Raw genomic sequence first — 13,590 nt, forward strand, 5'->3', positions numbered from 1 at the left:
CTGAATTTTTTTCTTTGCCCCAAGGGTTAAGGTGTTTTTTGTTTGTTTGTTTGTTTGTTTGTTTTTAATTATTTCTTTAAGAGACAGGCTCTCGCTATGTTGCCTGGGCTGGAGTGCAGTGGCTATTCACAGGTGTGTGATCATAGCGCCACCCTACAGCTTCAGATTTCTGGGCTCAAGCCATCCTCCCACCTCAGCTTCCCAAGCAGCTGGGATTACAGGAATGCACCACCAAGCCTAGCTCAAGGGAGTATTTTTAAATGTCTAAATGTTAGGTTTTTGTTGGTTTAGCCTATTTTAAAATTTTAAAATTGTGTTTGTGTGAGGAAATGTGGTTTATTTGTGCTTCTTGGAATTTTTGAGATTTTTCTTCATGGCCTATTATAAGGTCAGTTGTTTTTGTTTAAATCTTCATTGTGGTATTTATTTTATTCTGCCTTTCTCTGTACCTCTGTCTCTTCTTTAAAGTGGTTCAATTACTGAGGTCAGGCATTGTCTGTATTGATCTATAAGGCAACTGTCTAGTAGAAATATTTAATAAGTAGGCTGAATAAATGGATATTGATCATTGTGGATTTGAAGAATGTTATATACATAAAAAATCCAGGCCAGGCTCATGCCTGTAATTCCAGCACTTTGGGAGGCTGAGGAGGGCGGATCGCTTTATCCCAGGAGTTCAAGACCAGCTTGGACATGGTGAAACCCCATCTCTATAAAAAAAAAAAAAAATACAAAAACTAGCTGGGTGTGGTGGCATGCACCTGTAGTCCCAGCTACTCTAGAGGCTGAGGTGGGAGGATCACTTGAGCCCAGGAAGTGAAGGTAGCATTGAGCTGAGATCATGCCACTGCACGCCAGCTTAGGTGATAGAGTGAGACCCTATCTCAAAGAACGAAAGAAAAAGGTAGAATAGAGACCAGGCGATTTCCTTTCCTTTGATCCCTCCAAATACCACAATTCCTTGTCATTTCTACTTGGATTCCCTCCACCACACCTCTTTGGACCTCAAAAGCATAGATTTCAATCATCATAATCTTTGGTTTGACACATTCTCATCATTAGTTCATACTTTATTATATTATAATGTATGCATTATAAGTTTTTTTTTTTTTTTTTTTTGATACAGAGTCATGCTCTGTCACCCAGGCTGGAGTGCAGTGGCGCGATCTCGGCTCACTGCAACCTCTGTCTCCTGGTTTAAGTGATTCTCCTGCCTCAGCCTCCCAAGTAGCTGGGATTACAGGTGCATGCCACTACATCCGGTTAATTTTTGTATGTTTAGTAGAGATGGGGTTTTGCCATATTGGCCAGGCTGGTCTTGAATTCCTGACTTCAAGTAATCCACCCACCTCAGCCTCCCCAAGTGTTGGGATTACAGGCATAAGCCACCACACCCAGCCCATTATAAGTATTTTTGAAAACACCATCCCAAACAAAAACTGAAACTTTGACAGTAACATACATCTAACTATGTGGTTCCCCCTTTCCCACCCCTTTTGTTTCCCACCATCTGAGGTGAGCATTTGAAACCCATGTTTATCGTTCCCTTGCTTTCCTTTTATGCAGTTTTATGCTTCTGCATGTATTTTTTAAACTAAAAAAGGTTTTGTGTTGCATGTCATATTTTGGAGTTTATTCTTTTCAATTCTTGTTTCAATTTTGGTGGACTGTTGATTTCAGGAATTTTTTCAAAGGTCCTATGATTTTCTTTTTATTCATCTTTGCAGAGGGGATTTATGCTTGCCTAGGGTTGACATACAATCAAGTGATTGATTTGGGATCTGTGTGAAGTTGTATAGCAATTCCTGGTCAGAATCAAAGGCAGAACAGAAAGCTGTAGGCTGCCATTGTGGGGACCCAGCAGGCTGTGTGGACGGAGTGGGGCGCTGTCCTGGTGTTCCTTAATGGACCTTCATAATCTCCAGTTAAATATTTCTCTCCACTGCCACATCCAGCACTGGCCACTGGGTGTGGCAGCTCCCATCAGAGCAAGTTGTGGTCGTGTTACTGTGATGCCTGTTCCTGGAAGGAGGCACAGAGGCAGCAAGCATTCCTGTGGTGCCTCAGCTGGCCCTGTCACTCCTTTCTCAGATAACACCCTTCAGGGATCTAGAAATACTCTTTATTCAGATGGAAACAATCATAGTAACAGGCCATTCTACCAAGGGGATAGGGCTGTTTCTTCATAAGCCATAAACCTAAGACTAATCCTAACATGTTTCCTAACTTATGTTTTAACTCATACCTGGATTCTAACCGCCATGGTCTTTTCTGCAGAATGTGTTCTAGTCCCTACATCCTAATGTATACCCCAACTTCCATTCAAACCTTTTCCTTTTTCAATTTTATGAACTCTTTCCCCTGAATCTCTAATATCTGTGCTCCCAGCTCTTTTCCTTCCTCCCATTCCTGCCAAATGCTAACCATGAACTGCTATTTAGTTAGCGCTTACTGTAAGCTGGACGCTGGGGTCATTGCTCATTATGTATCATCTCAGCTAGCTGATATCCTACTCTATGAGATGGTAACATTAGTTTTTCCATTTTACAGATGAGAAAACTGAGGCTTAATGAGATGAATTTGGACAAAGTCCATATCTCTGGTGAAGCTAGGATTTGATCTAGTGGTGTTTTTTGTTTCCTTTTGTTTTGAGATGGAGTCTCACTCTGTCACCCGGGCTGGAGTGCAGTGTGTGATCTCAGCTCACTGCAAGCTCCATCTCCTGGATTCATGTGACTCTCCTGCCTCAACCTCCTGAGTAGCTGGGACTACAGGTGCCCACCACCATGCCTGGCTAATTTTTGTATTTTAGTAGAGATGGGTTTTCACTGTGTTGGCCAGGCTGGTCTCAAACTCCTGACCTTGCGATCCTCCCACCTCGGCTTCCCAAAGTGCTGGGATTAAGGGTGTGAGCCACCGTGCCTGACTGTTTTGTTTTTTAAAGCTATGATGCCTTTGTCTCTAAGTGAAAGAAAACTTAAAGTGGCCTTAATATGAAATTTACTATTTCACATAAAAAGGCTGGTTAATTCCATGGCTGTACATTACCCTCAGGACCCTGGCCTTTCTCCTCCACCATCCATCCTTGATGTGCCCAGGACTTGTCTCCAGGTTAGCTTTCCACAAGCCTTCCACATGCCTGCCAGCGTTCCAGCCTCACGTCCCCCAAAAGTCTAGGAGTAGGAATGGACATCGTTTTGTCTGGTGCATCTCTGTCTCTCTCACTTGCTCTAATTTGATGTGAACCTTTTCTTTAAGAACAAAGAAACTTCCCAGGACGCTCCCCTGCCCCAGCAGATTTCCCCTCATATTATCCAGAATGCCAGAAGCCCGTGCCTAAGCAGTCATGGAGGAAGGATCATGGGACCACGCTTAGACTAATCCAGCTCATTCCTCCAGGCTGGCTCTCCAAGCCTCCCTGATGAAGTTTCTGGCTCCTCAGAAGAAAGGAGATGGGGGTCAGGAATTAGGTATAAGCTGTGATAGTGTCTGTCACAGAATCCCAAGTCTGGCTGTTAAGCTTGACACGCTGCTGCTATTCCGGGCTTGCCCCTCAGCTCCCACCCTCACTCTAAGTCCCCACAACTCTAAATGACACATTCTAAGGCCGTCCTTGGCAGAACAGTGAGGAACATGAAATGTGTGCCTTGGGGCCCAGTGTTTGTGCAATTCCCCTGGGGTGTCAGTGCCGTCCTTGGGCAGCGCAGGCATGGTCACTGGAGGTGGAGAGGAGCAGAGCTCTGCCTCAAACGTGGGCCCTGAGCCCTCAGCCTGGCCCTGACCCAACCTCAGACCCAACACTGTGAGTGCAGCTGCACCCGGCCCAGAGTTGGGTTTTAATCATGTTTCCCCCTCCTCTGAGATTTCATCTTCCTGGTCTGTGCTTTTTCTTCTCTTAGAATCGGAATCTTTTTTTTTCTTTTTTAAACAAATTCTAACTTGCCCCGTAGTCTTACCGCCCACCCCTACAACAACTTTATCCTGTTTCCTTCCCTCAACCCCCAGCAGCTTTTCTGGCTCCCATGGAGTGCACACTCGGCCACCGTGGCCGGAGCCTCGCAGAGCCTGGCTCATTTGTTGAATGGATGACTCTGATTATAGCAGGTATTCAGTAAGCCACTCTTGTTAAATTAGTGAAAATAAACGATGTTACTCTTTAGAGGTGTCTAGGTTCCTTTTTTTCCCCCATCACCTGTCCTCTTTCACCTCCTCTCTGGGCCCTGGCTTCCCTTAGAGACCCTCTTTCTCAAGGTCCCAGAATCACGAGGAGTGCAGTGTCCACATCTCACGCAGGCGCTCAGGAAGGAAGGAAGTCACTGAGACAGAGCTCAGTGGCCCAAATGGTTTCTGCTCCCTCACCTCACACCTCCCACCTCAGGGCTTCCTTCGGTTCCGGCCCTGCCCCACGAGGCAGGACCACCTTTGTGCTGGACAGACAGACCTGCTAGCCTCTGCTCTACAGTTCTGCCGGCCTTGGCCCTGGCTGTCCTCACACGAGTGCCCCCTCCCTTCTCTCCTCCCTTAGCCCCGCCTCCTTCCTCTAGCCCCATAGCCCTGGACACGGTACACACAGACCAGAGCCTTGGCTCAAAGGCAAACAAAAGGAACTGCCTGGCTCTCCATGGCTGTGGCCAGCACCTTCATACCAGGGCTCAACCCTCAGAATGCTCATTATATCCCGGGGTAAGACTCCCACCCAGAACTCCCCACTTGCTGCTGGGAGTAGGGGTATAAGGTGGAGGAATTAAGCTGCTTAGAGCGTGGGGCCAAGCGGACAGGTTGGTTCGGGAGGCTGAGGTCTCTATGGTGTTGGATGGAAAACGAGAAGCAAGGGACGAGTGAGACCCCAGATCTGCCCCGAAGCTTTGTGTTCTCTCCATGGGAACAGGGTAACAGCAGAGAGGAATGGTCGAAAGCCCAGGCAGAGAACTTAGAAATGCCTGCTCCAAATGTATACACTGCTGAGTCCAGAAAGACCAGGGCTCCAGAGGTCTCTGCTTCTGCCTCTGGGGATGGCGGGGCAGGACGATTCTGGTGAGTGGGTGAGTCTGTGCTGCAGGTACACTGGACACTGCCCACTACTTCGGTTCAGCATGGGCCAGACCTATGGGCAGGTGACTGGTCAGCTACTTCGAGACCCTCCTGGGCTAGCCTGGCCCCCTGTCCACCGCACACTTCTGCCTCCCATTCGGCCTCCAAGATCTCCTGAGGTTCCCAGGGAGACCCTACCTCTCAGGCATGGGCATAAAAGGCTCAGCTCCAGCATGATCCCTGGGTACACAGGTTTGTACACAGGTATGCCCAGGTGCCCCTCCCAGCAGCACGTGTTCCAAACACTAATGAGTCTTCCTTGTCCCCGCATGCCCAGGTTTTGTACCCCGGGCACAGTTCATCTTTGCCAAGAACTGCAGCCAGGTCTGGGCCGAGGCTCTGAGTGACTTTACTCACTTGCATGGAAAGCAAGGGAGTGAAGAGCTGCCAAAGGAGGCCAAGGGAAGAAAGGACACAGAGAAGGACCAGGTACAGAGCCAGAGGGGCAGCTGGAGGAGCAGCCAGCACTGGAGGTGGTGGAACAAGTGAGACCAAGAAGCTGGTGGGGAGTGTGGAGGGGTGGGAGTGGGGGCCTTACTGTGTGTCGGGCAGTGGTGGGGATGGTGGGGGCAGCCATGAGTAGTGTGGCTGTGGGTTCAGGGGATGTGCGCTTGACTGTCAGCTCCGCCTCCCTGGGAGATTGTGTGAGAGCACAGGGGCTTCTCTCACAGGCTTCTCCCTACTCCATGGATGACAGGGATCCTCGCAAGTTCATGTCAGGTGAGAGCTGGGGGTTAGGATCAGAGGCGTGGGGAGGCCCCAGGATGCCTTGGCTCAGTGTCCCCATCCCCAGGCTTCACCGGCTGTGTGCCCCGCGCCCGCTTCCTCTTCGGCTCCAGCTTTCCTGTGCTCAGCAACCAGGCACTGCAGGAATCTGGGCAGAAGCACTTACCAGGCAGTGCCCAGAAGGACCCCAAATATCTCCCCCCACTTCCCAGGACATACCCTCAGAACCTGGGTCTTTTACCTAACTATGGGGGCTATGTGCCAGGTGAGAAGAGCCCCCAGGCAGGCTTTGGGGACTGGAATGTTTGGGTATGGGGGTGGGGTGGTTTGTGGGGGTTGGAACTAATAGATATGGGAGGGCTCAGATCATGTGGTTCAGCTTTATCATTAGGCAGAAAAGGAAACTGAGGTAGCTACCCAGTGAGGAGTTCAGATTTTAGAGGGTCGTTTGGAGGTCTAGCCAACTGGCTGAGAATTAAATGGCTTTGCCATGCCACTGGCTACACATGACACTCTCTTGGCCACACAGGGTATAAGTTCCAGTTTGGCCACACATTTGGCCATCTCACCCATGATGCTCTGGGCCTCAGCACCTTCCAGAAGCAGCTCTTGGCTTAGGCCCCTGGATAATCAAGTTCCCTTCCCTTTTCATCCTATCCCAGCCATCCTTTTGGAAGGGAGAAAGGTGGGTTGGGAGGAGCATAAAGAGAAAATGGTCTGGAGGCTGAGCACCTTTTTTATTAATAGGTATAATAAATAAATAAATAAATACATAAACAGACGTCTGGGCTCCTCCTCCCTCTTCTGATGACCAGGCACTGGCCATAGCCTATTTACAGCTGGGGGGCTTAGGGATCTGGCCCCAATACTGTTACCCATCCTCATCTCCACCTGGCCTAGGGAACCCTATAGATGGCTTTCTAGGCCACCTGCCTCCAGGGGGACTTGCTTGTCTTCACCCATGGAAAGGTTGACCCAGACGGGCCAGGGAAATCCTGGCAGCCCAGTGCTGCGTCCTGTCCCTCCTTTCCTGGGTGGAGGTCTGGACGAGGCCACCGGGGCAGTTAAGGGGGCGTAATTAATACTGAGCACAGGGAGCAGGTGCCAGCACAGGGATACATGGCCCCAGCTCTCAGTCTACTCTGCAGCCAAGCCAATGGCTTGGGAAGGGCTCTCAGGCTCTGAGTCTGGGGGTTATGAGGGTCCCTGAGGCCACCAGCATGCACAGGGCCTCAGTTTTGGCTGCTTCCAGGGGTTGGACTTGGAGTTGGGGTCAATGTCACGTAGGCCAGGGGCACCAGGCCAGAGTCAGGGCCACGGCTGCAGCGCAGCCAGTCTCCTCCAGCTTGCCCCAGCACTCGTAGGATGTCTCCTTTGTGGAAGCTCAGCTGTCCAGGGCCGGTGGCCAGGTGGTGGCACAGTGCTTGCACCTCACTGGGGAAACAGCACATGGAGGTCAGAGAAACCCCATCAAAAGCCAACTGCAGTCCCTCAGCCCTTCCATTTCCCCAGGCTCACCATGGAGGACTGGAGGGCAGGGCTGGAGAGTGTGGCTCCTGCAGGCTCTCCTTGGGCTCTGGCTCCCGGCGGGCACCCACTGTCTGTGCCACTAGTTGGAACATGGACTTGTCCAGGCTCAGCCAGTCCGAGGGGAGCCTAGGGACAGCAGCTGGACTCAGGCTCTGCCCATGCTCTGGCTTACAGCAGGCTCCCTACTCCCTCCATCCCTACCATGGGCAGGCTCTCACCTGTTTGTGGGCCGGGCCTCCCGCTGGGCTTTTCGGGAGCCAAAGAGGTGTCCCCACTTGATGCCTCCAGGTGAAGGCTCTGAGGCCCCTTCCTCATTTTCTGCTGGTGGGGCAGCAGGCCCTTCCCTCTCCCGACTGCGCCTCAGCTCAGCCAGCACAGAGTCAGGGGGGCTCCCCATCCAGAAGGGCCAGCCCCTTTCCCGGCCCAGGGCCTCCTCAGAGGCAGGGCAGGCCTCAGCCCCCTCCACTACTCCCTCTCGGGGTGGTGGAGCCTGGGGAGGCCCCCCACCTCCTGCCCCTTTCTTTTTCTCACTGCTGCTATTGCTGCTACCACGAGGGAACCTGGAACCCTCAGTGGAGCCATCAATGTAGACCTGGGAGCTCTGCATGAGCTGGTACCACCAGCCGGCCTGCCCACCTCGGGCCCACCTGCCACGCCCTGAGCCCCCGGCTGCCTCTGCCACCTCTTCTGTCTCTTCTTCTTCCTCTTCTCCACCTTCTGAGGCACCCACGCCCTTCACCCGCTCCCCTTGGGCTGCCTTGTCCATGTCTCCAGGGCCCTCCTGGCCCCGGGCCCGGGCCAGCTGCAGCGTGGAGTGGGCAGACAGCAGCAGGTCCTGGGACACCCGCAGCAGTTCCTTGTGCTGCCGCTGCTGCTGCCCACTTTGCAGCAGCCGGTGCTGGAATAGCAAGTCGAGGCTGAAGGGCAGCAGGGCCAGGGGCTGTAGCAGCAGCAGCAGCTCCTCAAACAGGCTGGGACACACGGTATGAGCTGCACTCAGGAAGCCCCAGGGCTGGTAGTGGGTCTGGATGATGTCTAGGGGAAAAGAGAGAGGGACTGATCCACACAGAGAAGCAGAGCCTGGCCCAAGTGGGACTTTGAAAGACAGCCTGGGCAGAGCTGTGGCAGACAGCGGCGCAGGCTGTGCACCAGTCAACTTGCATGTACTAAGTGTAAACGCTGCCACCCACAGCTGTGCAGTGCCTAAACCCTCCAACCCCAGGCGGTGGCCCTGAGTTTAGAGGAGTGAGATGCTGGGATTCTTGGCTACCCTGACTCCCAGATTGCTGGAGTATCCTGCTGGCTCCAAGGTTTTTTGTTTTGTTTTTGAGACTGAGTCTCACTCTGCCCAAGCTGCAGTGCAATGGTGTGATCTCGGCTCACTGCAACCTCTGCCTCTCAGGTTCAAGCAATTCTCGTGCCTCAGCCTCCTGAGTAGCTGGGACTACAGGCATGTGCCACCACAGCCAGCTAATTTTTGTATTTTTAGTAGAGATGGGGTTTCACCATGTTGCCCAGGCTGATCTCGAACTCTTGACTTCAGGTGATCCACCTGCCTCGGCCTCCCAAAGTGCTGGGATTACAGGCCTGAGCCACCGTGCCTGGCCCAAGGTTTTAACTCAAGCAGAGGCTGGGGAAGGCCTTGGGTGGAAGCCTGAGGCTCTGAGGATGAACGCTTGTGTCGTCCCCCTCCCCACCTCCAGCAATGAAAAGAGCTCTTCCTTCCTCTTTTGTGCCTCTGAATTCTGACCCATTGAGTTTGACCTGCAGGGTTCTGGGCATTACCTTCATGGTTATAGAGGTGATTAAACCAGAACTCCAGGGACCGGATGCTGTAGGGAGACAGGTGAAGACAGTTGAGTCTTGTGTGAATACAGCCAGATAAGGAGACAGATCCAGGGGGTCAGGCACAGGAAGAATAGGTGAACGCACCCTTCCATGGCACGATTCATTTCACCTAATTCCAGAGAGTCAGTGGGGATGTGTGGAGGGAGATGGACATGTGATTTACAAGCCAATTGCTTCCCCCTGGAGTGAAGTCAGCCTGCAGTAGACCTAAGAAATCAAGGTGGCTACTGTGTGAAAGTACAGGCAGCTCAGGGCCAAAGGAGATGGCCTGGGCCCATACCTGAGAAAGCATGTTACTAGGATGTGGGTCCCAAGGTGGACTTAGGGTCAAGCAGGATTTGGAAGTGGTGCTGGAATGGAGAGGATCAGGGTTTACAAGGTCCAGAGAAATTAAGAAACCCGACTAATTTCCAAATAAGTCAGATTACAGATTTGTAAAAGCAGCCCACGCTGGTGACCAGTGTCAGAGTCATGGGCACAGTGGGAAGGCAGTGACTTACTGAGAGGTCATAGCAGACTGGGAGGACCCTCCAGATCCACCCTTTCTGTCTGTCCAGGGAGTTGGTTCCTTGGCACAGGCAGAGCCCGGGGGTCGGGGGCAGAGCAAGTTGTTTAGGGGATCTTGCCGCTCTGTGCACTCACTTGAGCAGGCCGAGGATGAAGGCGTTGAAGCGCATGGTATGACTGGTGAGCTCTGGGAATTGGCTGACTTTGTTGTAGAGGCCATGCAGGACCTTGGTGGATGGGCCTGGGAGGAAGCCAGGGTTGCAGGTCACATGACCAATTTCTGGAACCCTAAATTCAGCCCCGGGTCCCCGTCTTGGCACCCAGCACCTACCTAGCTGTGTGGAAGCCTCAACCACACTCCATGGCATGTTCTTACGCTGCCCAATGATGACGTCCAGTACAAAGGCCTTGAGCCCATCCTCCAGCACAGCGCGGACAGCAGGGCACAAGTACTTCAGAACCAGGTGGCCCACATTGGGGCTCACAGAACTGTTTCCCAGCTTTGCCTGTAGGTGTGGTAGGGAAGTGCAGTAAACTGCCTCAGGCCTGACCGTGGTCCTCTCATAGCAGGCCCTCATGGTTCCCCTCTTGCCATCCCCATTCCTAAGTACCCAACCCTGGGCTCTAAATGCAAGACAGCAAGGGAAGGTGGTAGCGCAGGACAGGTAAGGGCGTGCAGGCAGAGCTCAGCTCTTCACATTTCCTCGCCTACCTTCACCCCGGGATCCCGGCTTGTTCCAAAATGGGCCACAATGAGGTCCACAGCGGTGTTAACAGCTTTTACCAGCCCTGCAAGGAAGAATGTGATGTGACAGGTCCCTGAGCAAGTCCTTTGCCAACTCAGCTGGGGCTGAAACTTCAGCGGGGGTGGGAAAGGGCTCCCACACTTACTCAGTCTCCACACCTGCATGTGGGTCTCATCAGAACATTCAGGCCTGGCCCTTTTCTGGTTCTACCCAGTTCTTAAGCTCTTCCTGTCTACTTCCCAGCCTGGAGCCACCTCAATGATGCCATTGTCAAGCCTCCCAATGTCCTCACCTCTCAGTCCTCTTATTCCAATCCTGGCTCAGGCCAACTATCAGTTTTCTCCACTCTGAGAAACGAGGCCACTGACCTGAAGAAAACCCAAGTCCCTCACACCAGTGCCAGACAAGGGCGATTCTTTGATACGTGCCTTGTCAGCACTCCCTGCCATACCCTCAAGTTGCCATGTGAAATCGACACCACTCCTCTCAAGCCCTTGGTTCTGCTTCAGAGAACAGGGGCCCCTAGTTATAAACTCTTTTAACTTCCCTCTGCCTCCAAAATTCGTAACAATCTCATATGTACACCCCTCACTCCCCTGCCCACTTGCATCCCCTTCATGTCCTGGAGGAAGGTGGCTGTTTCCCTTCTTGCCCGGGTTCTTTCTCCCTGAGCTCTGATTCTCCCCTTCTGCCTTTGCAGGGAACTTAAGCTCTCTTCACAGGCTCATCTTCAGCCCACAATTATGCTCAGTTCTCTCCATCTCCCTAAAAATGTTCTTAGAGTGGGTCTTGTCAGTCTTCATCTTACTAGATGTCACCAACACGCTTACCCAAGCTGCCAGGCCCTCTAGTACCTTCACCTGCCCCTCCAAGAGCACTGAGGCATTTTTTGATGACATGGAAGCCTCCTCATGAGACTTTGCTCACTGCAGGAAGGGACTGGAGCCCGACTCCGAAAGCCTCTGATGAATGACCCTTGCTCAGTCATGATACACAGCTTTCTCCTCCGACCCTAGAGCCTGGAGATTTGTTTCTGTTTTTTTTTTTTGGAAATGGAGTTTTCACTTCTGTTGCCCAGGCTGGAGTGCAATGGTGTGATCTCAGCTCACTGCAACCTCCACCTCCTGGGTTCAAATGATTCTCCTGCCTCAGCCTCCCGAGTAGCTGGGATTACAGGCGCCCACCACCACGCCCAGCAAATTTTTTTTGTATTTTTAGTAGAGATGGGGTTTCACCATGTTGGCCAGGCTGGTCTCGAACTCCTGACCTCATGATCCACCTGCCTTGGACTCCCAAAGTGCTGTGATTACAGGCTTGAGCCACCGGGCCCGGCCAGCACTTAGAGATTTAAGACTGGCTAGGTAGTAGGGCAAGTGTGAGGAGGTAGTGACAGCAGAGTCCCTGGCCTGAGCTGGGGGTTATATGCACCTTTTTTCTGAAGCAGGTCAATGGAAATGGCCTCTGAGCTGCCATCTGGGGACAGACAAAACTCAGCTGGAGGCTTCTCCGTCAAGGAAAAGGGGTCCTGGAAGTCAGGGCAGGTCAGTGGAAACGGCTTCACTGCTTGGCCTGGAAAGAAGAGAAAAGTCAATCCTGAGCAACTCTCGGTGCAGGAGTTCCAGCCCAGTTCAGTGCCTTGTACTGTCTGAGACATGTTCCTTTGGGACTGACCCCTTCTCTAGCCCTTCCCAGCCATGGCAGAGCCTGCCCCGGGTGTACTGGGGACCCTGCTCACACACCATTCAGCCGGCAGTTCAGATGGCTGGCAGCACTGAGGGAGCCAGGGAACTCAAAGATAGGGTTTCTTCGGGCCAGCCGAGCTTCTTGTGATCTTCGGTCTAGGATCCCTGACAAACCGGGTGGCCCTAGTGGGTTCTTCCTCCTGTATTCCCGCCACTTAAGGGCTTGAGGGGATAGGTGGTTGGCTGGAAGCAGACAGATCAGCAGAAAGACAAGAGTTGGCAGGAGACAGTGAGACAGTTTGACACCCACCCAGCGGCCCGCATGAAACACTAGGTTATTATCTACAGATGCTGAGGAAGGACGCAGACATCCTAACCTCTGGCCCCAGGCGAGACTGTAAGCAGCCACTCAAAGGGGAGGTGGTGGAGGTGCTTGTGTGAGGTGGCGGGTTGGGGAGGGAGATACTGGAGCTCCTACCATTACTGGGCCTGGTGGCCATGCTGCCCTCACCACCTCCCCGGGCCAGGCTCTCTGCTCGGCTGAGGCCAGATCGCCAGGAGCCCAGAGGCGGCAAGCTTCCTGTTCCATGGAGCCGGTACTCAGTCAAGGTCAGTATCTTCTGATCCTCCTCCTCTGCGGCTGCTGGGAGGTGGCAGGCCGGACAGCAGGAGGACAGGAGTGGCTCCATGGGGGCAGGCTTTCTGTGGCTGTGGGCTGCTCTGGAGGAGGGGAGCACGAAGTGGAGGCAGAAGAGTCAGTGCTGGGCCCAAAGGGGCCAACACTCCGGATGGGGGAGTAGCTTCCCAGGGGCGATGGCCGAGAGGTCTCTGGCTCAGACCCAGCTTTCCTGGCACCTCTGCCAGTGGCTCGGAGAGTGGATGCCTGCGGCTCCCCTGAGGGAGCTGGGACTGAGAGTTGAGCAGCAGGGGCAGCCAGTGGGGCAGGCTGCTGTGTACGGCTGCAGCCTGAGAGGCTGTAGAGCTGGGAAAGGCTGTGGAGGGCCCGGGCCTTAGCCAGCTGCTTGGGGAAGTGGTGCTGGAACACGAAGGGCTGGATGGGCAGCGTGGTTGGCCTCTGTTCCTTGCTGTAGCGAAGGACTGGTCGGCTCTCAGTGCCACCCCCTGTAGCAAAGGGATGGAGAAGAAATCAGTAGACAGACACTGAAACCCATATGAGAGAAAACCCAGAAGCAGAGATGGGAGAGGGGAGAGGGTCAGGGACCTGACTGGCAGAAATTGAATGGGGTAGAAGTTTGTGGACTGGGACACTGCTCCCCTCTTTTGTAAAATGTTTCCTATTGTTTTTTATGGTGCTGGACTGTCTTGTACCTCTCTGCTGTTCAGTCCCTCTTCATTTTCATGACTCCAAAGGTGAGTGTATCTTAAGGCTCAACTCTTACATATCACCTTATGCCTTCTTTCTTACACAGTTTGAGTTCAGACTGCCACAGGATGACTCC

The 13,590-nt window shown here is 52.8% G+C and overlaps 3 protein-coding genes across 3 annotated transcripts in view; 1 reads left to right on the top strand and 2 right to left on the bottom strand.

Annotated features, from left to right (window-relative positions):
• FAM166B (family with sequence similarity 166 member B) lies at positions 1–6,598 on the top strand. The gene is given in 7 exon segments (XM_050762286.1): positions 1–4,683; positions 5,060–5,283; positions 5,369–5,521; positions 5,524–5,576; positions 5,763–5,811; positions 5,885–6,082; positions 6,347–6,598. Coding segments are annotated over 7 exon segments (828 nt in total). The 5' UTR covers positions 1–4,621; the 3' UTR covers positions 6,436–6,598.
• The window catches only part of CCDC107 (coiled-coil domain containing 107), a 232,499-nt gene that overhangs the window by 98,781 nt on the left and 120,128 nt on the right, over positions 1–13,590 (bottom strand). The gene's annotated exons all lie outside the window — the stretch shown is intronic.
• RUSC2 (RUN and SH3 domain containing 2) overlaps positions 6,536–13,590 on the bottom strand; it is a 24,655-nt gene continuing 17,600 nt past the window's right edge. Inside the window, 11 exon segments of the mRNA XM_050762068.1 lie at positions 6,536–7,251; positions 7,336–7,473; positions 7,566–8,382; positions 9,133–9,179; positions 9,838–9,943; positions 10,034–10,208; positions 10,415–10,491; positions 11,877–12,017; positions 12,188–12,373; positions 12,609–12,759; positions 12,762–13,252. Coding sequence (XP_050618025.1) covers positions 7,050–7,251; positions 7,336–7,473; positions 7,566–8,382; positions 9,133–9,179; positions 9,838–9,943; positions 10,034–10,208; positions 10,415–10,491; positions 11,877–12,017; positions 12,188–12,373; positions 12,609–12,759; positions 12,762–13,252 — 2,531 coding nt within the window. The 3' untranslated portion in view covers positions 6,536–7,049.

This window comes from Macaca thibetana, chromosome 15, assembly GCF_024542745.1.
Source record: "Macaca thibetana thibetana isolate TM-01 chromosome 15, ASM2454274v1, whole genome shotgun sequence".
Classification (NCBI taxonomy): Eukaryota; Metazoa; Chordata; class Mammalia; order Primates; family Cercopithecidae; genus Macaca; species Macaca thibetana.